At 36.9% G+C, this 25,510-nt stretch overlaps 1 protein-coding gene across 4 annotated transcripts in view; it reads left to right on the top strand.

Moving 5' to 3' along the window:
• The window catches only part of Dennd4a (DENN domain containing 4A), a 106,864-nt gene that overhangs the window by 45,879 nt on the left and 35,475 nt on the right, over nucleotides 1-25,510 (top strand). For all 4 annotated transcript variants that reach the window (XM_060384893.1, XM_060384891.1, XM_060384892.1 and 1 more), the window contains 9 exons: nucleotides 574-743; nucleotides 1,860-2,101; nucleotides 6,002-6,068; nucleotides 7,821-7,879; nucleotides 10,381-10,525; nucleotides 10,791-10,966; nucleotides 14,844-14,944; nucleotides 19,324-19,542; nucleotides 20,465-20,610. In XM_060384893.1, the coding sequence (XP_060240876.1) occupies nucleotides 574-743; nucleotides 1,860-2,101; nucleotides 6,002-6,068; nucleotides 7,821-7,879; nucleotides 10,381-10,525; nucleotides 10,791-10,966; nucleotides 14,844-14,944; nucleotides 19,324-19,542; nucleotides 20,465-20,610 (1,325 nt within the window). The remainder of the gene's footprint in view (nucleotides 1-573; nucleotides 744-1,859; nucleotides 2,102-6,001; nucleotides 6,069-7,820; nucleotides 7,880-10,380; nucleotides 10,526-10,790; nucleotides 10,967-14,843; nucleotides 14,945-19,323; nucleotides 19,543-20,464; nucleotides 20,611-25,510) is intronic.

Here is a 25,510-nt window from a genome sequence, read left to right as displayed (position 1 = left end):
CTGGATTGCTTGAAACTTCTATCTAAATATAAGTTGGGATATCTCTGAGTTTGAGGTGACAGTGTTCTAATGCTATTGTAAATCTGTGTTCACTCTCTTGTGGGTTTCCTTTCACTTGTCTAAGAATTTACGCTTAGATTCCTATAAGAGATTATATATATAATCTCTTATATATATATATAAATGTATGTATAATGTGTAAAAAGGTCCTTGAGAAATAGTTATTAAAAATGATAAAGTAGATAATGCAGAAAACCATACTGAAAATTTTAAATATATGCTTTAAGGTGTATAGCGTAAGGTGAAGTTTTAGGGGTGTGTTTCTTACTACTTTTAACCTAGCCTTTGTAGATGAAGTTTGATAAATGTTGAACAATTTAATAGTTATAATCCTTGAAGGTTAACATCTATATAAATCTGACTGACACATTCAGAATTATGTGATGAACATATACGCAACTTTTTTTTTTTTACCTTCTAGATGTGTGAAATAAGAAAGCACTTTATTGCCATTTAAAATATTTACTTTACATTCAAGAGACGATGACCTAGTATTTCTCATTGCTGTCACAGGTCTAATTTGCAGATATCCTCAAGAAGATTACGAGTCATTCTCACTCCCAGAATCTGTTCCCCTGTTTTGTTTACCAATGGGCGCAACTATTGAAAGCTGGCCATCAAATAGCAAATACCCCCTTCCTGTGTTCTCTACATTTGTGTTAACTGGAGCCTCTGCTGAAAAGGTACGGCATATTTTACTGGTTTGCTAATTTCTTGTACATTTTCAAGTCATCAGCTTCTAGCAATATTACTGCAAGAAACAGTACTAAAACCTTGACTAAATTGAACCAATAATAAACATGTTTTCCCATTTGGTTGAATTTCTTACATCCAGACACAGGAGAAGAGTGTTTCCATCCTCCCAAATGTTTGGTTTTGTTTTTATTTTTAAATTCTAGTGAAGACTTTTTTCTTCATTGAGTATTGATCCTTCCTTGGTTCATTTTCTGTGATAGAAAAGCTCCTAAATAATGTCAAAAACATTATAAAATATAAAGTAATTTAGAAAGTAGGCTGTTGTTGTTGTTGTTGTTGTTGTTATGGGGAATCACATGTTGACTTGCCAGGTGAGTGAGTGCTCTACTGCTGAGCTACATTCCATCCCTGGAATTATAGTTATAGTTGTAGGGGAGCTTGGAAAGCATCTAGACCAGCATTCTCATTTGGTGGATGGGAAAATCAAGGTACAGAAAAATTTAGTAAATTATTCACAGTTCAAATTTACCTCACTTTCTTACTAAATAATTTCCAAATAAAATATTAAAATATTGATATAACACCTGCTTTTTTATTTTTTTTGTTGCTGTTGTCATTGTTGCTTTGAAACAGCATCTTTTTTTTATATAGACCAGTCTGCTCTTGAATTTACTTAGATCCTCTGCCTCCTGAGTGCTGGGATTATAGACATGAGTCACCATACCAAGGCTCAGTTGCTTTTACTCTTTATTTTAAAAATATAGTTTAATCAAAATCCCTATTTTCGGTAATAAAGATACGTGAAAATTACTGCATAGCTGGCAAATGTATCAAGAAAGCAGTCAGCAGGGATGGTAACTCATACCTGCAAACCCAGTACTCAGGAAGCTGAAGCAGAAGATTGCAAGTTGCAAGTTTGAGGCCAGCCTAGAAGACCCTGCTTTTTTTTTTTTTTTTTTTAAGCAAGATTGATTTTATCACTGTGTTTCTAGTCCCTGACACCTTACGTGCCCATCATAAGCATCCACTAAATATTCAGCTGATGACATGCTTTGAATAAGCGATATAAAGTATATTTATTAAATGTATTTCTTGCTTTACAGGTCTATGGTGCTGCTATTCAGTTTTATGAACCATACTCTGAGGAGAACCTTACAGAAAAACAGAGACTTCTATTGGGCTTAACGTCTCCCGTGGATGGAAAATCTGATAGTTCTAGAACAATTCACACTAACAAATGCATCTGTCTTCTTTCTCATTGGCCTTTTTTTGATGCATTCAGAAAGTTTCTGACTTTTCTGTATCGTTATTCCATCTCTGGACCTCATGCCCTTCCGATTGAGAAGTAAGTTAGAAGTTTCATGTTTAAAATTTGACACTTTAAGCTGGGCATGGTGGCCCATTTCTCTGAGTGGGAAGCAAGCCTACTCAGCATAGTGAATTCCAGGATAACCAGGGCTATGGAGAAAGACTCTCTCTCAAAGAAATTTGTCAGCTCTTCCCATGGTACATTTATACTAGTAATTGAGTAGATTTCATATGAAAATTGGGTTTCTTGGGAGTTATTTGAAAAAACCATTTGATTATTTTATTTATATAAGACTTTATGGTTATATTTTTACAGTTTTGTTATTTTAAACAATTTTATTTCTGCCAACAAATGTCAATTTATTCTGAAATGAGTTATTTGGAATAAATATAAAATAATCTTCTGAAGTTTACAGCTGCTAATTTGGAGAACTACTGGAACTAGGTTTTTTGCAGAGCTAGAGATCAAATCCAGGGCCTCTCACATGCCATGGGAGTGCCTTGTCATTGAGCCGCATCCCCCACTGAAAATATGAAAACTCTTAAACCGCATTTGTAATTTTTATGTATAATTTAAGGTATTGTGAGCCATTAAGATAGTCCTACATAGAGATATGAATTTAAGAGAATTTAAATTTGATAAAGACATCTTATTGTTTGTTTGTATTTACTAAGAGCACTAAAAGGGGATAATGCTTCAAGCAGTAAGACACAATGCAAAGGAGCTATGAGTACATCACTGTAGATTTGACTTCTGTCTTTCAGGGCTCGTAGTCATATTTTGATCTCTGCTTCTTTAAGCCAGCTATCTCTTCAGCCCTTTAACAGAATTTCCTGACTGATGAGAGTTGGGAAGTAATACAGTTATCATAAAAGCAATCAAATACAGTATTGCTCTAATTATCCCATGTTCTTTTCTACTCTCATTTTTAGTATTCAAAACCTAGCACTTCTCAAAGTTTTTGGTATTAGAACCCCTTTAAAATCTTATGAGGACAGAGAGTAAGCTTTTCTTTATGTGTTATGTCTTTCAATACAAACATTTTATTGCAGTAGAAATTAAAACTAATTTATAATTTATTTATTTATAATTTATTTAAAAAATAATAAACTACTTGTATGTTTAAACATCTGTTTGAAAAGTAACTTTTAAAACAAAAGGTTAGTGAGAAGAGTGAGGTTTTACATTTTTTTAGTGCCTGGGCTAATTGAATCCAGCTGCATTCTGTTTGATGGTTCTGCATTCAGTCTGTTGCAGCTATTGTTTTGGTTGAGTTATGTGAAAAAAATCTGGCCTCCCACAGACATGTAGACAGAAAAGGGAGAGGCACTCACTTAAGTAGTCATTTTAGTGGCTGCTTTTTTTGTTTGTTTTTGTTTTTTGTTTTTTTGTTTTTGTTTTTGGTATTATACCAAAGCTTGGCAAGTGGTAGTTTCTTCCAACTTATTAGTAATGCAAAATATGAAGCCTAAGAAATAAAGTTTTCTTCTGTGTTCTATTAAAATTTGAAGGTGTCTTCTAGTCTTGATTGATCTTGTAGCATTGTATATTGGTCATTTGGACAGCAAAGGTTCATTGAGGTAACCAGATCTTTGGAGTGTAGTCATATGTCTTCTTTAGTATAAGAAAAACCAGTTGTTAATATCACTGTTTATTGCATTAGAAGAAATACACACACACACACACATTGTGTGGTGCATGTGCATGTTGGCATGTCCTTGCCATGGAGCCTATGTGAAGGTCAGACGACAACTTGTAGCAGTCAGTTCCTTCTTCCAGTAAGTGGGTTCTGGGGATTAAAGGCTTGGCATCAAGCACCTTTCCTTGCTAGCCCAGAACAGCTTTTTTGTTTTTAAATAAAGTTCATTGTGGTGCAAGGGAATCAAAACAGGACCTTATACACATATGACAAGTGTCCTTCCTCCTAGCTACATCCCCAGTTTTCAGAAAAGTTTTTGAGTATTGGAAAGTTCATGGTGGCAAATTCTTACTTTTCATTTGAAAATTTAAATTTAATATTAACAAGTATTTCGAGGTATTTTCCTTGAAGTAATAGCACTTTGTTAATTTTATGCGGAAAATATTTGTTGAATACCCTACACTGGATAAGCTTAATTTGCCTACCGTTTCCAAGCAAAATGGCATTCTGTGTGTGGAAAAACAACCAATTCACTCATAACTTAGTCTTATAACTGCTTTTACAAAATCAAGATAACCACTATACCTTTGTATACAGTAGTAATATTTATGAGTACTCACCCCTTTATTGCAGAATGTTCTGAATGTATGTTCCAGAATCAAGATACAGGACAGATTTTTACTATTTCAAATACATCAATTTGTACATACTTTTTCAAGATTTATTTTTTATTTTTATTTTATATGTGTGATTATTTTACCTGTATATATGTCTGTATACCATGTTTGTGCCTGGTGCCCTTGGAGGTCTGAAGAGAGTACCAGATCCCTTGGAATTAGAGTTATAGGTAGTCATAAATCACTGTGTGGATGTTGGGAACTGAACTGAGTTTTCTACAATAATAAGTGCTCTTAATTGCTGAGCCATCTTTCCAGCCCCAATCAGAGACATTCTTAAATGAAATTGGCATTTCTTTTCTGTTAGTGTATAATAGGGCTACAGTAAAATATAGCATTTACTAGTTTACACCTGCCTTGATCCTCGATAGGGTGTCAGCAGTTTCATTCACATGCTTTGGCACTATCGTTGCCATTGCCAAATGTGTGAGGAAGGCAAATGGAGTCTCACTGTTATCATACAAAGAGTTTTGATCTTGCAGATCCTCCCTGAATGAGACTAGGGCACCTTTAGTGTTTTGTGTATCATGCAAAAGTCCTGATTTCCTAACTGCTTCAACACATTCAAGCAGATGTGTGGTTTGTGCTACTCATTCCTCTATTCCCTTTTTTTCCTTCCGGATTTTAAATAATGGTAGGAAGTCATATCTATATGCCACTTTACATAGTGTCTTTGTATAGTACATGGTTAAAATACATCTATAGACTTGATAAGTGACTCATCTAGTTCTCCTTCCATTATTAAGAATCTCATTTCTAAAAATAAGATAATTTTGAAATAATGTTTAGATGAAAAAACAATACAAGACAGTTTATTCCTATGGAGAATAAAATATTTTTATGTTTTGTCTTTTTTTTCTTCTATAGTGTTTAAAGCCAAACTTATTGATTGTTGCATGACTAATTCTGGTGCTCAGGAAGCAGAGGCAGGAGAATTACATGTTCAAGGCCAGCCTTGCCTGTACAGCAAGGTTGTATCCCTAGAACCTAAGTGATGTGGTTCAGTGGGAGAATACTTGCTGCCTTGTGTAAGGTTTTGGGTTTGATCCCTATGACCACAAACAAAACAAAAGAAAACCATTTCACTGATCTAAATTTTTATCCATTGTTAGATGGAAGGCTTATTGAGATGGGGTAGTTTTTTGTTGCCTAGGTTGCCTTGAACTTCTGGACTGAAGTGATCCTCCTTCCAGGTAGGTGGGGCTACAGATGTTTGCCAGGGTATTCATAGTTTACAAACATTTAAACTCATTCATTTTTTAGCACCTTAGATGATTGTGTCACAAATATGAGGGATTAATTAAAAATATATTACAAATGTAAGAATTAGCTTCTTTAGTAATGTTGATTATTACCTGCTTAGGGAGAAGAAAACATGGTTTTGAGACACTGAAAATACAAACGTTGAATATGACCAGCTGTTGACATAAAGTTAATTTAGGCAAAGGCATCTTTAATGACACAAACAACTTTTTGGTGTTAATTTGTTTTCCCAGTGCTAGGAGGTTTGGAGTTTAAGGGCACAGGGCCTTACAGAGCTTGAATTTGTGGTGGCATGTTAATCATGCAGGAAATGATATTCATTTTGTAGTCAATCGAGTTTCTGTTTTTGTTGTTTAGGCATATTTCTCATTTTATGCATAAAGTTCCTTTTCCGTCTCCCCAGAGGCCACGGATTTTAGTTCAGGTAAGGTTCTTTTAATATGAAGGCCATATGAGTTATTATTAATGGCTCCATCGGCATGTAACATAGAATAACAACTTTAGACTGATACTGCAGCCAAGGACCATGCATGGAGAGGACCTCAAACCCCTGCTCAGATGTCGCCCATAGACTCAGTCTCCAAGTGAGCTCCCAAGTAAGGGGAGCAGGGGCTGTCTCTGACATGAACTCTGGCCAGCTCTTTGATCACCTACCCCTGGGGGTTGCAGCCTTACCAGGCCACAAGGGAAGTCAATACAGCCGGTCCTGATGAGACCTGATAGGCTAGGGTCAGTTAGTAGGGGAGGAGGACCTCCCCTATCAGTGGACTAGGGTAGTGGCATAGGGGGAGAAGAAGGGGAAAGGATGGGATTGGGAGGAGATGAGGGAGGGGGCTACAGCTGGGATACAAAGTGAATAAATTATAATTAATAATAATAATAATAATAAAGAATAACAACTTTAAGTGGGGACAAGAAGAAAGAACCCTAGAAAACTAGATGCTCTTTCATATTGGAATTTTAGTCCCAATACTTTATTTACTTCATCCACAGAAGGGGACTTTGTGGTGCACACATGTAACCCCAGCAGGTTAGATGTAGAGGTAGGAGAGTTAAGAGTTTGGTGTGAGCCTGGGCTACATAGTCACTTCCAGGCCAGTCTTGTCTGTAGAGTGAGTCTGTCTCAAGAAAAAAAGAAAAGCACACAAAGAATGACTTTACTCCTAGATTATTTCTAAATAGTTGAAAGCTTATGCCTTTGATCATATAGTTGGTTAAATGTATTAGAATAGTTTATATATTGCAGGAGGAAGAAATATCTTTGATACAACAGGGAGGTTCAAATGACTATCAGTATTTTCAGTTGAATGCATCTCTGCTCTTTTGCTTATATCTTGTTTGAGGTCTTGCTAATTTATATATCTTATTACTTAATCTATGGAATGATTCATACAAAGGAAATATTCTCATGTGTTGTCACCATGTGTGTTACTGGTTACTACAGCCCTGAAGGTGGTATTATCAGTATTGAAAGTTGTTTGGCAAACAGATATTTATTTACTGCCTAGTAGAAATGTGCATAAATTTGAAAATGCAGGTGAAATTAGTTGCATCATTGTATTGATTTAGATAAAATTTCTAGAACATACTTTGTATGACGTTGACAATTGGCCTGCAGATCCATTCATTGCTTCATGATACTTAGTGCCAGAGTGCAATATGGCACACTCCATTTTAAATACATATGAAATTGTTATATAGCAGAAGCTGGTAAATGTTTCCTCTATGGATCTTACCTAAATATTACTCTAGTCTCTGTTGCAGGGCTCTGCTGTTATAACACAAAATCAGCTAGAGGGTAGGGGGAGAAAATCACACGGCTATATTCCATTAAGACTGCTTACAAAGCAGGTAGCACATGCATGTGTTACAGGTCCTGAGTTTACTGACCCTAAATGTATGTATTGAGTAAGTAATTTAACCTCTTAACTTAAATGTATTAAAGTAGATTTAGGGAAGAGTTAAAGACATATGAGATGTGATTCAGAATAAGAAGTTGTTGGAAGAGGCCAGGGGTCAGGGCATACTTTAGAGAATCCAAGTGGCATTAACTACCCTTACGCTGTGATCTGTGGAGCTTCATGGGTAGCATCATTATTAGTCCATGTCTGTTACCAGAGCATAGTGTTTCAGAGTTCATCCTTATATTTCAAATGCTTTGTTTTAAATCTTCCAGTTATCACCACATGATAATTTGATTCTCAGTCAGCCTGTTTCATCACCTCTTCCACTAAGGCAAGTAAAGCTTCATTTCTATTTGCTTCTTCAAATCTCTGTGTACATATTCCCACATCTGTACATCATCTGCCAGCGGAGTCCAGAAGAGGGTGTTGGGTTTCTTGGAAGTGAGTTGCAGGTGAGCTTCACAACGTGGGTGCTGGAACTGAACTCAGGTCCTGTGGAAGACGTGGCTGAGTACCACCCAGCCATCTCTCCAGACCTAATAATTTCTCTAAATCTAGTGTGAAATATATACATAATCTTTTCTAGCTAAAATTTTAAATGTTAATTGAAGTACTGTTCAGGTTCTTTTTACTTAAATATTAAGGTTACAGTTTTTAAGAAAGAGAAGCTTTTACCATAGTGTTTGGTATTTCTGTGTTTCCTTATTATCAAGTACTTACTATTATATAATTGGGAATACATGTAGATTATGACTACAACTCATTTTTAGCTTTAATTGTCCTCTAAAATATATCCAAATACATTTTTTTTTTGAGACAAGATTTCTCTGTGTAGCCATGGTTATTCTGGAACTTCTCTGTAAACCAATCTGGCCTTGAACTCAGAGATTTACCTCTCTGTGCTTCTCAGGTTACTGGGATTAAAGTTGTGTGTCACCACTGCCTGGCTCGAATATATTTTAAATTTAATCCAAAAATATTATTAAACAGAACATATTTCATCATTCTAAAAGTTCAAAGAAGTTACAAAATATGCTTTCCCTATAGTATCATTTCTTGAAATTTAATTAGCTATGTAATTTTTCTGTCAGAAATAGTTATGGTGTAATTAAACTATTACATTATACATACCTTAGGGAGGCCAGCTACCATCTTTGACATTAATTTTGTAAGAATTACAGATGATTTCATCATTCGCCTTTAGCCCAGAGTGACAAGTGTTTTCTAAGGTCTTATCTGAGTAAAAATAAACTGGAGATACTGATTACAAATGATTCTAAATTGCCAAAAGGACTTCACTGAGGGAACAACATTGTTGAGATATAATTTCCACATCACAAAATTTACCCAAATAAAGTGTACAAGTCAATGATTTTATTCACAGAATTCTGCAGAATTTAGAATATATTACTTATCCTGTAACACCAGCCCTGTGTTCTTTGCTGCTAACCTTGATTTTGTCTGTTCCTACATATAAGTGTTCAAACACATACAGGAATGCAAACACATGCACACATGTTTGGACCCACACACAGGCACACCCCATATACACACATAACATAGACACCTGTTGATTTACTTTAGTGTTCTATAGATTTGTCTCTCGTATATTTTATATAAGTGAAATGATACTATATTTAGTGTTTTTATTTCTGACTTTCTTCACTGAATACATTTATAGGTTTATTCGTGATACAGCATATATTGCTGCTTCATTTCTTTCACTCCAACTGATATTTCATTGTGTGAATACACTGCATTTTATTTATCTGTTTGTTTATTTATTAGGAAGCTTCTGTATTTTGGCTACTATGAATAACTTTGCTTTGAACATTCACAAGTTTTTTGTGGGGCAATGTTTAAATTTTTTTCCAAAAAACCTTATTAGTTTTGCTTCATCATAAAAATTTACCCAGTGAATACAGTTACTTAGCATTATACAGGCAAAATGTTCATTGGTTACTGGGTTACATAGTTAGTCAAATATTTTTTCCTCTATAGAACATCTACATTTACTGTATTATTAATTTGCCTTGTAAATTTTGTTGCTCTTGATCCCCTAATGTCATTATCATTATAGTAGTGAGGAGTTTCTGTTCATAAATCTAAACTTTAATATTTATATACTTAAAGGAGACAGAATTGAAAAGGCATTGTTTCCTGATAATCACAGTGAAAGGAAGACCGTAAACAATAACCTTCTGTTAAAGCCAGGCATGGGGGTGCACACCTTTAAAAATCCCAGGACTTGGGAGGGTGAAGTAGACAGGTTTCTAATTCAAGGTCGGCTGGGTCTACATAATGAGCTCCAGGACAGTCAGGACTGTCTAGTGAGACCCTTACTCAAAAGAAGCAAGCAAAAATATCTTTCCATTAAAGGATAGCTTTAAACAAAGCATCCATTTACCTAATTGAATTTTTTTGAGGGGACATTATGTGGCAGATCTTTTATATAAGATGAAGCAGATATGCAGGTGTGTCAGTGAATGCCTGCAATCCCAGCACGCAGGAGGTCAGGACAAGAAGGCCAACAACTGGAGGCCATCCTGGGCAACATAGAAGACCCTGTTCCGGTCACAACAAAAAAGAAAAGGGAGACAAAAAACAGGGCAGGCAAAAGACTTCTCTTCTTTCCTATTGAATGCAGCACTGAAAAGTGCACGACCTTGGAAGCTCACACAGCCACATTCTCTCCTACTGCTTGTGATGTCCCGCTTTCCCTGTCCAGGAGAGCAATCCCATTTGAAAGTTAAATAGACACGACCCTGCTGGTCTAGATAACTAGGAATTTAAATTGTTGTTTTTATTTTGTATTTTTGCTTGGATTGACAGTGGTGGAAAGTTTTCAACACTACTTCAGAATCTTGGCCCTGAAAATGCTGTGACACTACTAGTTTTTGCCGTAACAGAACATAAAATCCTTATCCATTCCCTACGGCCTTCTGTGCTTACTAGTGTGACAGAAGCATTAGTGTCGGTAAGTACCCAGTTCTTACAGGCAGTCAGGTCAGTTTAAACTTAATGTATTCATGTAATTTAAAGTCATTTTAATGCTTAACTACATTTCAGAACAAAACGGATTTATGCATTTTTGAAGCAGTTTTAATTTCCTGACTCTTAATTTTAGTTATAATTATTTAATTCATTTCAAACATTAAACTTTAAGTAATAATCTAAAATACAATTTTGTGTATGCTTCAGTGACAAAACGCTTAATATTCTCCCATATTTGTTTATCCAAGATGATTTTCCCTTTCCACTGGCCATGCCCATATGTTCCTCTCTGCCCACTGGCCCTCGCAGATGTCCTCAGTGCGCCGTGCCCATTCATAGTAGGCATTGATTCAAGATACTTTGATCTTTATGACCCTCCACCAGATGTCAGCTGTGTTGACCTAGATACCAACACCATTTCTCAGTAAGTACACTTGAGATTTACACCTAAATCTGTATAAGTTCATTGTCTCTACATGTGAATTTGCCGTTTATAATTGCTGACAGGTGTTCTTTTGAGCTATATTGTTTTTTTGTATTTGGAGTTTACATCTCCTTATCAGCTCTTGCTATGCTGACAAAACTATATTTCGGATGTTAGAGGTGGTTTTACTGGAAAGAAAATATGCTTTTAATTCTCGGGCTTTAAATATTTAAGGAAAATAATCTTATGCTTACTTAGAACTTAGCACAAGGGAAATCAAAGCAGAAACAGAAGAAGTTCAGGGCTGGAGAGCACTGGCTGGTCTTGCAGAAGACATGAGTTCAATTCCCAGCACCACATGGCTGCTAACAATTATCTATAACTCCAATCCCAAGGGATCTGATGCCCTCTTCTGGACACTGTGGACACTGCATATCACATTGTACACTTGCACACTTATAAAATAAAAATAAATCTTTTCAGATGATAACTGAGAAGCTGATAAAAAAAACTAGTGCCAGGTACCACAATAATATTTTTTAAATTCTTGTTTTGCAAGATGAATATAGGAGAATCACAATTGAATTAAAACACTATTCCTGTATTCATACTTCCATCTTACATCTAGCTTAACACTATCCAAATACTAGTGCATCATAGCAAAATTAGCATATAGAATTTTAAAATAATCTATAAATTTATACATAAATTTCCATTTTTACATTGTAGGAACTTATCTTTTTTTTTAAAGAACTATTTATTTATTTTACATAGGAGTGCACTATGCTCTATCTGTAGGTCACTTGCTTGACAGAAGAGGTTATCAGATCCCAGTATAGATGGCTTCTGAGCCACCATGTAGTTGCTGGGAATTGAACTCAGGACCTCTGGAAGAGCAGCCAGTGCTCTTAACTGCTGAGCCATCTCTCCAGCCCGGAACATATCTTTTTAAAAAATATTTCATTATTTCTTTGTATCCACATTTTTAGATTGGTTTTCCATTAGCCAGTAAAGGAGGAAGAAATGGATGCAGCAACCTGGCATCCATAGGATCTGTTTAAAATAACCACTGTTTAGTCCATCAGTAAATCCCAAAAGCTAGTTTAGTTTTACACCTAATAAGGACATATGAAATAGGTTTTCTCTATTTACTTAACTAGTATTGGGGACTGAACCCAGAGCTCATTTGCATTTGCTCTGTCACTGAGGTACACTCCTCATCCTTCCATGTTTTTAATTATTAATTACAGCTTATTCACCTTGTATCCCAACTGTAGCCCCCTCCCTTGACCCCTCCCAATTCTACCTTCCCTCCTCCTTCTCCTTCCATGCCCCTCCCCCAGTCCACTGATATCCTTCCATGTTTTAATAAGAGCATTACACCATAAAGTCTTTTAATTGAACTCCAGAATTTTAGATTGGCTCTCTGTGTTTGCCTTATATCAAAACCTCCGTTGCTTGAACCATTAGAAAAGTTGGGGGAAATAGATATTTTGTTTGGAAGTATATGCACAATCAGAAAGCTTTTGTTTGTTAAAAAAAATTAACCAATAAAATAACGGGACATAGTTTATACATGAAGGCCATTTTAATATGGGATTGCCAAAATTAAAGTTTTTATTTAATGAGCAACACTGTGTTCTTTAGCAGGAATGTTTCGTCTTTGAAACAGTAAACTAGCACTTTGTTTTCTTGATAAAGGTTAGGTGACAGTGATTTGTAAAACTGAACTAGGTATGATGAAGGAGTATATATTGTTTATTATGATAGGTAAATTTTTCTCTTAACACTTTCTCTTAACTTGTTAAATTAATCTTTTCTTAGCTGGGCATGGCTGCACATACCTTTAATCTCAAGATGCAAAGGCAGGCAGATCTGTGCGAGTTTAAAGACAGCATGGTTTATATAATGAGTTTGAGGTCAGCTGGGACTACTTAGACCCTATCTCAATAATAATAATAACAAGCCTTGGGAGGACCCTACAAATGAACCAAAGCTCTCTACTTTTCTTCATCCAGAGTTTTCAAACTCCAACCTGAAATTTGAAGAAAACCAAATCCCAAGTATAGAATTTGATTTTTATTTTCCTTTTTCTACCCCAGGTATACAATATAGATTACTCTAAAGCAGGGGAACTAAATTAATATTTATAAAGTGTAATATACATAGTCACATACTAGCATAAGTGACCCTATTTTAGTCTGTGTTCTTCATGAGAAATTTCACAATTCCTCTGATACATAAGAAAGCACAAGTTTAGGTTTTTGAGCAGGTAAAGGGACATGTCGCCTGCTCTGTCAGCAGTGGTTTTAACATTGACTTCTGCCGCGAATACTGGAGTAACTGTGTAGTGGTAATGCCGGAAGGGAAGAGCCCTGAGTAAGGCTGTAGAAGGCTGTCCGAGAGGAAAAACTGGGAAGCTAGGCAAGGCCCCCGGCCTGACCACATTCCACAGAAACAGCGTCCAGGGTAAGAGCAGGAAAGTATGCGAGTAAATGACAACTAGATATTTTTCTATCCACTCATGCCAAAAACATATCTTGAATAACTACTTGTATAGATTATTGACAAAAAGACAAACCACATAAATATGCTCCTTTCTCTGCGTTCCTCAAACTCTAGTCTAAGACAGTGGGCATGCAGAGAATGATGAGGTAGGGATTAGGGCTGGGAGGATGCTATTTGGCAATGTTTTATCAAGACAGGGATGTAAAAAGTTTCTACAATGTAGTCTCCCTGTACCATGCTCTTGGTCACATTATAAATGTAAAACTATTAATTCTTTCACAGAAGGAAATCTGCAATTTTACCCTGGTCTGCCTTTATTTTTATTCTTGTTTGTTGGGAAAGAAAGGATAAGTTCCAAGGTCATTAATTTTTATAAGCTTAATTTTTCTCTTTTACTAGTTTTGCTTATTTTCTAAAATGGCTTTTGTTCTATAAGAAATTTAGGGAACATTTAAAAAATAAAACACTACCTTAGGAAGTTCTGCTACCCACTTGTAGAAAATTGTTCTATGGTGCATAAAACATAATGGCTTTGCTTTCTTTCTCATTTTCTTTTTCTTTTTCAATTTTCAAAGTGAGTAGTCATTGCTTTTTAAGTGAAAAAATATTAAATAAATAAGAGATAGCCTAAACAAAAACTATAGTTAAGTCCAAAAGCTTCATTGTGTCTTGTATGTCCTACCTCATAAGCAGAGCTCACATGTGTTGTAATGGTTATAATAAAGGAGATTATAGGCTCCTCCTACAGCCAGAGATACTAGTTTGTAGCAGATAACCTCTTTTAAAGTTATATAATGTTTTGTAATATTATACTTTGTTCAAGGAATTTAATATTTTAGAATATTTTTTTCTGAAAAACAAAATCCAGAACAATTTTTACTTACAGGTTTGGAAACTAAGAAACTGAGCATATAGCAATGTATTTTAAATAAAGTTGTATATTGTAGGTTCATTGAATGTTTTCAGTAATACCTTTTCTTCTCTTAGGGAAAACTGCTACAGTTAGATTTTCTCACTGTTTAGGTGTCTAAGCCCTTGCACATGAAAGTAACGGGTACAGATCACCTCATCAAGATTTCTGTGATTAGCATGTTCCTCTCAAAATGTAGTAGATGCTATGTGGACATAACAGTAAATTCTGAAGTATATTTAGAAGTATATTTTCATGAGGATTCCACCTTCATGCAAATTAATTTTATATAGTCACTATCCAAATCTGCCTCTGTCAGAGTTTCTCCATTAGCTTAATTATTCTGAATGTGTTTAATTTTTGGTTGATGGTGTTTTCCCTTCATGTATAAATATGACAGCAATATACCCCCTCTAAAGGTCCATGTAACAAATGTATTGATGTTGTCATTAAACTCAGAACTGGTGACAAAAAGAATGTAGCCTGGAAGATTCTTCCAAAGAAGCCATGTAAAAATCTGATGAATACGCTGAATAATTTACACCAGCAATTGGCAAAATGTAAGTGAATAACTTAATTAAGGGATATAACATATTCTGAGAAAATGACTGGCTTTGTCTGAATTATTTTTCTTTTTTTAGCTCTAGAGAAATGTAGGGAAAAAGGAAAATAGGGAATGTTTGCATGTCATCCTTGCTTAGGGCCATCTGCTCTGAATGAGTTCCAGTTTTTGTAACTGTGTTGTGAACGTGAGTGTGACACTTAAACTAAAACTTACTTTGTTTTTAAAGAAAGTGGTAGTTGGATATTATTACTCAGACATGTAATCACAGCACTTGGGAAACTGAGGCAGGATAATCATCAAAAATTTAAGGCCGGCTGGGCTACATAGTAAGTTCCAGACTAGCTAAGTTACTGGTAAGATGCTATCAAAAAGGAAAAGGAGGCTGTTTTAGTCTGACATGGTTGACAGAAGCCTGTAACCCCAGCAGCACTCTGAGGCAGAGGCAATAAGGTTGCTGCAAGGTCAAGACCAACCTTTGTACACAAGTTCCAAGCCTGTCAGGACTACACAGCAAGACCCTGTCTCTAAAATGTCAGTTCATTTAGATAAAGAAAGTGTTTACAGCTAGGCCTGGTGGTGCACACCCTTCATTGCAGCACCTGGAGGCCGAGGCAGAGACAGATCTAGATCTCTAGTTCCAGGCCAGCCTGGTCTACGTGGTGTGTTCCAGCCAGCCACTTAGTGAGACCCTGTCTCAAAAAACAAAAATGAAAAGAAAAGAAAAAGGAAGGAAGGAAGGAAGGAAGGAAGGAAGGAAGGAAGGAAGGAAGGAAGGAAGGAAGGAAGGAAAAAAAAAAGAAAGTGTTTACAATCCCTAAGGCAAATAAACATTAAAGCAGAATATTTAGCAGCCAAATGAATGATTTAGAAATTAGTATGTTACAACTTACAGATTTTCATGAGACCGCTTAAGGAGATAGAATTCCAAAGAGCACTAACATATTATGTTCTTGAGTTTTGCCATTACTGAAATAACAAGAAGAAGTAAAGATTGCCAATGGTATATTTTCTTCATATATGAAACAGAAAGCTTTAGAAATCTAAGACAAGTTATTTAAATATATTAGAAAATGCTTATGTCCGTGAAAGAAGAGTTAGATCCTAATCTCTTCACATAATGCCTATCTTGAAACCACGTGCCATTTTCTAAAACAAAGAAACTTACCAAAATGAAAATTGACTTTAGAATACGAAATGTTTTTAGGAAAAAAGCTTATATAAGAACAGATCTTAACAGTGATCCAGAATTACTGATAAGAATTAAGCTTTTATTTCTTGAGTTCTCTTAGTATTGTAACAATGGTCCATTCGGTGTCTATGGTTTAATACTTATTTTGTGAAATATGGCCAATGGTGATATGGCAATATAGAAGGTTCTCACGTATTTGTTATGAAGTGTAGACATAGGAAATAGCCTATACCTGTGAAGGTTCAAGATACTTAGAATTTAGTTTGAAATAGGATAGGTAAAGGTAGTGTTAATAAAGTAATTTTAAAAGCAACCAGCAAATTCTACAGAAGCTCAAAAATACTGGGATTTTTTTTAATGATATAAAATAGAGCAAGGTTAATCTTGTGGATTAGATAAATTATTTGCATATTTTGTTACCTAAATGGTTTGCTTTCTAGAAGTGCTCTTACTCCTTTGGAAAGCTGCAAAGTCCAATAGCTATTATAGCAGTATAGAAATAACTCAGCTCAATTAAGTAGTCTGTCCAGCTCTAGTGAAGGACAGAATGCAGAAGATACAGCCATGGATACCAAGGACAAGATTTCTGCCTTGAAAAAAAAAAGTGTGTGTGTGTCTGTGTCTGTGTCTGTGTCTGTGTCTGTGTCTGTGTCTGTGTGTGTCCATATGTGTGTGGAGGCCACACATGTGTCTCCCTTGATTACTCTCCAGCCTGTCGTTTTAAATCTTGTGTGTATGTGTGCTGTGTGTGGATGACATGCACAGTGTGTGCACTTGCACACATGCTCTGGCCTGTGTGTGGAGGTTAAAGGACAGCTTTCAGTAATTAGTCTTTGCTTTCCGCCCTGTTTGAGTGAGGGTCTCTTTTCAGTGCCACTCCCCTGCACACTCCAGGAGAACTGGGCCACGAGCTTCTGGGTGATTCCACCTTTCTGCCTCCCATTGTAGGAGCACTGGGATTACTGGTGTAGGCTACTGCGTCTGGCTTTTTATGTGTTCTAGAAATCCAAACTCAGGCTATCAGGTTTATATTCCAGTGGCTTTCGCCCACTGAACTTTCGCCCCAGTCTTATGAACTAGTCTTAAAGCTTAAAGCTTTAAGATGTTTACATACTACTGATAATTCAGACAATTAACTGTTCCTATATTTTAAGAGTCTTTAAATTTGAAGCAGTTGGGATCTTTGTGTCTTGACCCTTTGAGAGTAGGCGTCCTATCATATCTAAATGGAATGCATTTCTTACCTACAGCACATTCCTCCAGACCCCGCAGTCCAGTTACAGGGCTCAGGGAATTAACGTTGAAGACCCTAATCTGCAGACCACATGCACGTTTTAGCATTTTGTTTTTCTCTTTTCCAGTATGCATATAAATGTACTCAGCTGCTGAATACATATGGAGGTTTTCCTCTGTCACTGCCACTGTCCACTGTCCACTAAGGTCTCAGTGGACCTGGAGCTTGCCATTGCCCCTGAGTTCTTCCTATGCCTTTCCCTCTTCCTCCAGCCCTAGGTTTACAGATGCAGGCTACTATGTGGGGCTTGGATGTCAGCTGAGGGTCCAATACACGTCCTCATGTGTGAACAGTAAACACTCCACCCACTAAGCCTTCCGTGGCCCAAGCTTTGCCTGCTTTGTAAATAATTTTCTTTATAGCAGGAGGATCTGGTTACAAATCAGAGGCAGGAAGTCTTTTCTGTCTGCCCCAAAACAGTTCTTTAGTTTTTCATTATCTTTGTAATACTGCTCTTTCAGAGGATCCATATTTGATTCCCAGCACCCATATGGTGGCTCACAATCATCTGTTATCCCAGTTCTGAGAGATCCAACAGAGCTGGTACATATACATGGGTACGGGCAAAACATACACATAGTAAGATAAATCTTTTTTGCTCTCAGGATTCATGATTATTATTACTACCACTTACAGTTTATTCACTTTGCATCCCAATTGTAGCACCCTCTCTCATCTCTTTCTGGTCCCACCCCTCCCCGTCCTCTTCCTCCTCTATCCCTCTTCCCTAGTCCGCTAATAGGGGAAGTCTTCTCCTCTACTGTCTAGATGTTCCTCAACAGATGAATGGATGCAGAAATTGTGGTACACAATGGAATACTACTCAGCTATTAAAAACAAGGAAATCATGACATTTGCAGGTGAATGGATGCAACTAGAGAACATCCTGAGTGAGGTATCCCAGAAGCAGATATACCACATGGGTGGTATATGCTCACTTATAAGTGGATATTAGCCATATTATATAGGATAAACATACTAAAATCTACAGACCTAAAGAAGCAAAATAAATTTTTTTTTAAAAAATTATACTTTTATTGTAAGCTGGTTGCTGTGGCACACGCCTGTAATCCCAGCACTCTGGAAGGCAGAGGCAGGTGGATCTCTGTGAGTTTGCGGCCAGTCTGGTCTACAAAGTGAGTCAAGTACAGCTAGGGCTACACAGAGAAACCCTGTCTTGAAAAACATATATATGTTTATATTGTCAAATGGTCCCTGATATGATTTTTGTCTGGGAATCCTCATGTAAAACCATGCCATGCCTCATTGGCAGGGGTGCAGATGCGGTGATGGCCTCCTCTACCATTTCTCATCAGTGTGCTCTCTCAGTGTCTCTTGTTATTGGGTGAGCTCCCTCTGATGTCTATGAGGCTTCTCAGCTGACCCAGAAGGCACGGAGGTGACTCAACCGGGCTCCTCTAACATAAACTCACTCCTTACCACCTTTTGGCACTGTCATCGAGTTGTCCAGGAGGATTTGTTTAATTCTTCTGTTTCTATCCTGCAGATACTTGTTGTATTTTATGAAGAAAGGAGCAAAAAGGACTGTGTGTTACATGTATCCACTGCTGTAGTTGTTAAGGAACCATTTTCACTAGTGTGTGTATACACATACATAGTCACACGTACATATGTAGTTATGTTAGAGCATGAACATATTCTGACAATAGATTTACAGGAATAATCTCTGTGTAACAGATAAAATGTACTCAACAGAGCCTTAAAATGATAAACAGGGGTTTCTTGAGGTTTGCATACCATGACGTGCTATAAATGAAAGAGTTGTTCTGTGAGCAATTTTGAAAAAAAAAAAAAAAAGATAAAGTTGCATTAAAACCAGTTGAGCCTTATTTTTCATAGCCAAAAATCCAAACCCTGTATTTCTTCACAGTGCAGCAGAGACCAAGAGATGATGGACTAATGGACTTAGCAATGAATGATTATGATTTTAATTCTGGAAAAAGGCTGCACATGATAGATTTGGAAATCCAGGAGGCATTCTTGTTTTTCATGGCCTCTATTCTGAAAGGCTATAGATCATACTTAAGGCCAATAACACAAGCCCCATCTGAGACAGCGACAGATGCAACCTCTCTTTTTGCCCTTCAAGGTGAGTCATCAGATAAGTTTATAGCTTCTGTGTTGTTAAGCTTAAACTTGTGACAAATCACTTGTTCAACAGTTCATAATTAACAAAGCACATACCTGCTTTGAGAAATATGTGAGTGCCAGCTCTAAAGGGCAAGTTCTCTGGCGCCGTAGCTGGAATCCTAGTAAAAGATACACTGAAGAAACTAAAAACTGAAGAACCTACTCAGCATATCTTATTTCACTTTGTGTCACGTATGTGTTGAGGTAATGACAGTTTCAGTTTTCATTCATGGCTGCCAGGACCCCCTGGGCTGGTGACCTCCAGGCTTGAACAGCCTCGTTGGTTTTATTTCAGTCTGCTTTCAAATGCTATTTCCTGTCTGTACTACAATGGAAACTGGGAAGCCAAAGTACAGCTGGTGTCATGCTGTATATTTACTTCCTCTTGTAGTATTTAGTATTCAAATGAGAAATCAACCTAGTAAGTATGTGCTCAGTGGCAGGCAATGCTGGGCATTTTGTATTTATTAGTAAGCAAAAGAGATGCAGCCATGGAAAAAAGAGACTTTTCACATAGCTGTAGTCAAGAAGATGAACAATTCAAAAGTAACAGAGTGGACAAAGTTAGTTAAAACCTTAAATAGCATATATGCAGAGGGGCATGCATACAACATGAAAAATAGGGTACAAAAGCAAAACTTGAGATATACTAGTTTACATATAAACATCAAGACAGTGAGGTAATTGTGGGTCAAAGCTTGAACTGTGTCCCTTTTCTATTGTGTCTCTTATTTCTTTTTCATTTATCCAGGAGCTTAAGTTTTGTTTGTTTTTCTGTAAAGTGGTGAACAAAATGGGAATATAGATGACATTGTTGATCAAGTTCCTTCCAGCAGAAAAATTTTCTGAATCTGTTCTCATTACCTATTTATATTGGATAGCTTTCTTAAGAAGCCGGGACCGATCACATCAAAAATTCTATAACATGATGACCAAAACACAGATGTTCATTCGCTTCATTGAGGAGTGCTCTTTTGTCAGCGATAAAGATGCAAGCCTGGCTTTTTTTGATGACTGTGTGGATAAAGTAAGTGGCCTACAGTAGTGCACAGAACAGTGGCTTATTTGTGTGACTTCTATACATTTTATTGTTTCTATTTAGAGCTTGCAACAAAGTCTAAAATAATTTTATTTTCATAATTGACAACTTAAAGTGGGAGTGTGGGAAGCTGGCTAGATATTATAGCACATAGATTATTAAATTTTACTTTATTGTTAGTAGTAATTGTGTGGGGGTGGGTGTACAGGGCAGAGAACAACTTTTGAGAATCCGCTCTTTTCTTGTCTCATGGGTTCCAGTGATGGAATCCAGCTGATAAGCTTGTGTGGCAAGCGCTTGTATCTGCTGAGCCATCTTTCTTAAAGCATGCTTTGTTTAAATTACTGTTAAATGATATGCATATGTGTATAAGAGTATGGGTTTATATACACAAGTGCAGTACCTAGAGAGGCCAGAAGAGGGCAGTGGACCCTTGGAACTGGAATTGAAGACAGTTGTTTGCTGGCTCCCATAGATGCTGGGAACCAAACTCAGGTCCTCCAAAGCAGTAAGTGCGTTTATCCACTGAGCCATCTCTCCAGCCCCAAGAGCATACTTCTTAAAGGTGTTTTTGTAGGAATTTTATCTTAACAAGGTTAAGGTTAGGTTCCTAACGGTATCTTTGCACTTATAGAGTGGGACATTTTCCCAAGCCTGTAAACCTCCAACACTCTCAGATAACATGTGCTGAGAGTAGAGAGCATAGCACAATTAGATATCATAACTGTTTTTACAATTGAGAGTAATTTATATCTTCTATTAATTCTATTTTAAATTCATACATGAAACTATCCATTTTCTGCTCGGTCCTTGTGTTAGGTGAGATGGAGCTGGGTTTGTGCTGGAAACAAAGGAGGCAGCAGCAGTGGCCCCTGACACAGGCTAATCTTGAGTAGAGTGAGGAAAGTCTAGTTGCCTACCGCAGGCACCTGAGCCCCACACCAGCGACTGTAGGGTCGACAGCCTCTGGACATCAGAACTTAACCTGGATGAGAGGAATCCAATAGTGAAGGTAGTGTGGAGCTCAGGAGTCCATACAGGGTCAACAGAGTGGGGGTAGACATAGCAAACGGGATGTTAGACTTTAACTCGGATGAAGTTAGAGTGAAGAAGTCATCTGCATGAGAGCAGAGCAGTGAAGAGGGGAGAATATTACATAAAGGTAGGGAAATGTCCAAATAAGTACATGTATTCAGAGTGGTGAAGATTACCATGGTCAGGAAAGGAATTTGCACATAGAAACTTAGAGGTAGAACAAACCCTGAATTTGGAAATATGCTATTGGTTTTCAGTGGTAGGCAAAGATAGAGATAGAGATATAGGGCATATAAATATAAGGTACAGATATAAGGCCCTGTATCTATGTACAGATACATATGTATTCTGTAGCTTTGTATATTGAGAGAACCTGGGGACAGTCACACCTTAATAACAATGTATTATAAGATGCATAGAGTTTGGCTTCTAAATATTAAAAGGGCTGAGACTCTTTGGAGAAATGATTGGTTACAGATTTAAGGCAAAGAGAAGTCCAAAATGAACTCTACAGTGCCCTCTAAGGATTTACCCCAAGAATGGTGGAGGAATATAACATGTGCACAGAACCTTTTTTTGTTTGCTTACTTGTTTGTTTCTTTTGTTTTGTTTTTTGAGACAGGGTTTCTCTGTGTAGTCCTGGTTGTTTTGGAACTCGCTCTGTAGACCAGACTGGTCTCAAACTCAGAAATCACCTGCCTCTGCCTCGTAAGCGCTGGGATTAAAGATGTGCACCACCATTGCCCGACTGCACAGAACCTATTTGCAGGGGTTCCCACTATCAAATCTAAGGCAATTCAAGCATCAAATGTCAATAACAAATTAACCTGCTGAATAAATAGCAAATCTATGCAGACAGTCAAAGTCTGAGAAGAAGCAAGATCTTAACATAGTTCTCTGTACCTCCCTACAAAATAAATATGAATTGAACTGGGCAGTGGAAAAGTCTGACAGACACCACATTAAAATTAAAATCAAAGTGGACATCATCAATAATAAAACAAAATATCACATGTTCCTAAAAGATGATATTTTTGTTTCTTTTCCTGTTGCTAGGATAAATTCTCTGACAAAAACTACTTAAGAGAGAAGGGTTATTTTAGCTCAATTATCCTGTGAGGGAAGTCAAGGCTTCAGGAGCCTGAGACAGCTGCTCCATAGACAGAAGACAAAGGCAATGAATGCATGCATGCACTTTCAGCTTGCTTTCCTTACACAGTCCAGGGTCCTCTGCCTAAGGAATGGTGCCACCCACAGACGTATCTAGAGCCCATCTTTCAGATGATTCTAGGTTCTATTAAGTTGAAAGTTTATACCAACCATCACAATTCCAGCCTCTGTCAATTTGTAAGCCGCCCATTTAGATGATGGGAATTGAACTCCAGTCCTCTGTAAAAGGAGATGAGCCATCAGTAACCCCATTTTTCAATATTTTAATAAATATTTTAAGCATGCCGTCTGAAACAAAATACTGACAAAAGTAGGAAGACATATTTATAAGTTTTTCTCTAGGCCCTTTTTTACAAAATATAATTGTTCACAGGCGTGTGTGTGTGTATGTGTGTGTGTCAGTGTGTGTGTGAGAGAGAGAGGGAGAGAGAGAGACAGAAACAGATTTCACATATGTTACCAGGTGTACACTGGTCATATGAATGTACATCTTTTGTAACAATGCCATGTGTTTGTGTAATGTTATTTTCATGCCAAGCTAACTGAATCATGTGAGACCAAATTAGTGGCCAGGACTTAGCTGGTGACATGCAGTAGTGAAGTTCATTAGCCCACTTGGGAGCGCTGAGGAACTTTGCAAGACTCTAGTTAACACAGTTTAAAAAGAAAAATATTTACATTGTTTTCTTTTTGACCCATTCAATGTATTTTATTCACAAGACTGTGTTTCAGTTAAACTTAACTGTAATGTCACATTATTTAGTGAGATACCTATTAATGTTGTAAGCTGTACAAGACTTGTAATTTTACTCCATCTCTAGAACATCTTGTCCTAAGGAGATCTCTCAGCAATGGTAATTAATACTTTAGATTGTCTAGGGTTTTCTGTAAGTCACTTAATATTTATGTAATGAGAGTCATTATAGAGGATGATTTGAACAATTCCTTTTAATACAAATTCCAAAATCCCAAGGGGCTGTAGAGATGGCTCAGTGATTAAGAGCACTTGCTTCTCTTGCAAAGGACCTAAGTTCACATTCCCACATGCTTTTTTGTAACTTACTTAAAAAGTGTAGATCCTATAAAAGGCTTCTTACATACATACACTGAACTGACATATTCAAAGATTTTGCTGACTAAGCAGACAGTCAAAGCTGAGAAGCATGGTGGGGAATAGCTTAGTCGCTGGGGAAACAAACTAATGAAACCCAAAGAGTTAGTGTGATAAACCAGTTATTTATATTTGTTTTTTATAATTCAACTTATTGGAGAAAATAAAGTATCCCAAGACTGAGTGTATATTTTAATAAGCTCCATGTGTAGTTAGAGGATAAATGTCTCTGGAGTTACAGAGTAGAGCTCCCTGAACTGTAAGTCCCTGAGCAGTTTTCCTGCCTTTCATATTCTCCTACCCCAGTAAGAATACAGCATAAAAACTCAATAAATCTGTAAGCATTTTTAGAATGTTGTATGTACACCTCAAGAATCATCATTTATGTGGAGGCTGTTCCTTAGTTGGGTAAGTTTGAGCTCATTTTTTAAGTGAACAAATCCTCTTACCTCTGGAAGTTTAACAATGGAAAATAAATAAATTAGATACATATTACTTCTTCCACCAACTCATGCCTGTGCTTGAACTTAAGTCAGACATTTTTCTCTTTTGATCTTATCATATCCAAATGGAAGACATTTTGAAATGAAAAAAAGAGTAATGCTGAATAGAAGTGATAAAAAACAACATAGAAGAATTATTTGCATTTCGTTTGTGACTAATTTAAGAACCACGTGCTTACGCTTCTCGTGATTATGTTTTAAACAATGCGGTCTGCCCGCTGTAGGAAGGGACTCGGCTTGGGCAGTCTGAAGCTAAAGTCAGCTAAAGGGCTTTTCTTGGGTTTTCAACTGCTTTTTAGCAGCGTTTCCTGAGCATATCAATGTCTTCTGGAAGAATATAAAGGGAATATGAAAATATCTTAATTTCCTCCTGCTGTGGTATTGAATTCTTTTTCTCCCAATCGAGACAGATATCACTGTACTTTCCAGAGGCAGAGAGAGATGTCCAGCTGATGAATGTAGGATTTATGCCATTGCTATGTTTACACTACAATGCAATTTTTTTAAATGTACAGCTAAAGGACAATGTGCTTTTACCAAGGTACGGACTCTGTAGGTCAGAGTTTCAGACTGTATTAGATTTTGTGGTACTAAGAAATACAGATGCATATTGGTTTTCTTTCCTCAAAGTGAACAGTTGATCTACTTTTGTCTTCTGTCTACTAAATCATCTGGAAACTCATGTTTGTTTGTTTGTTTGTTTTTCAAGACAGTTTCTCTGTGTAGCCTTGGCTATCCTGGACTTGCTTTGTAGACCAGACTGGCCTCGAACTCACAGAGATCCACCTGTCTCTGCTTCCCTGAGTGCTGGGAATACAGGCATGCACCACCATGCCTGGCTCATCTGGAAACTCTTATGTCAAGTTATCCATTAAAGTTTTTAAATTTTTTGCTGGAATATTCCATCTTAATTGTTTTAATAGTCTGCCATCTAGAATTTTCTCCTCCAGCACCTAGGTAATTACAGTAACCTCTCACTGGAGTTGAATTTCAGCTCCTGCTTCAATAACTACTTACTTGGTATATTTCCCTGTTATGGTGAAGCCTGTCTGAAAATACCTTCCCCTCT

The sequence above is a fragment of the Meriones unguiculatus genome, chromosome 6 (assembly GCF_030254825.1).
Source record: "Meriones unguiculatus strain TT.TT164.6M chromosome 6, Bangor_MerUng_6.1, whole genome shotgun sequence".
Taxonomy (NCBI): domain Eukaryota; kingdom Metazoa; phylum Chordata; class Mammalia; order Rodentia; family Muridae; genus Meriones; species Meriones unguiculatus.
This window is presented reverse-complemented; position numbering and strand designations above follow the sequence as displayed.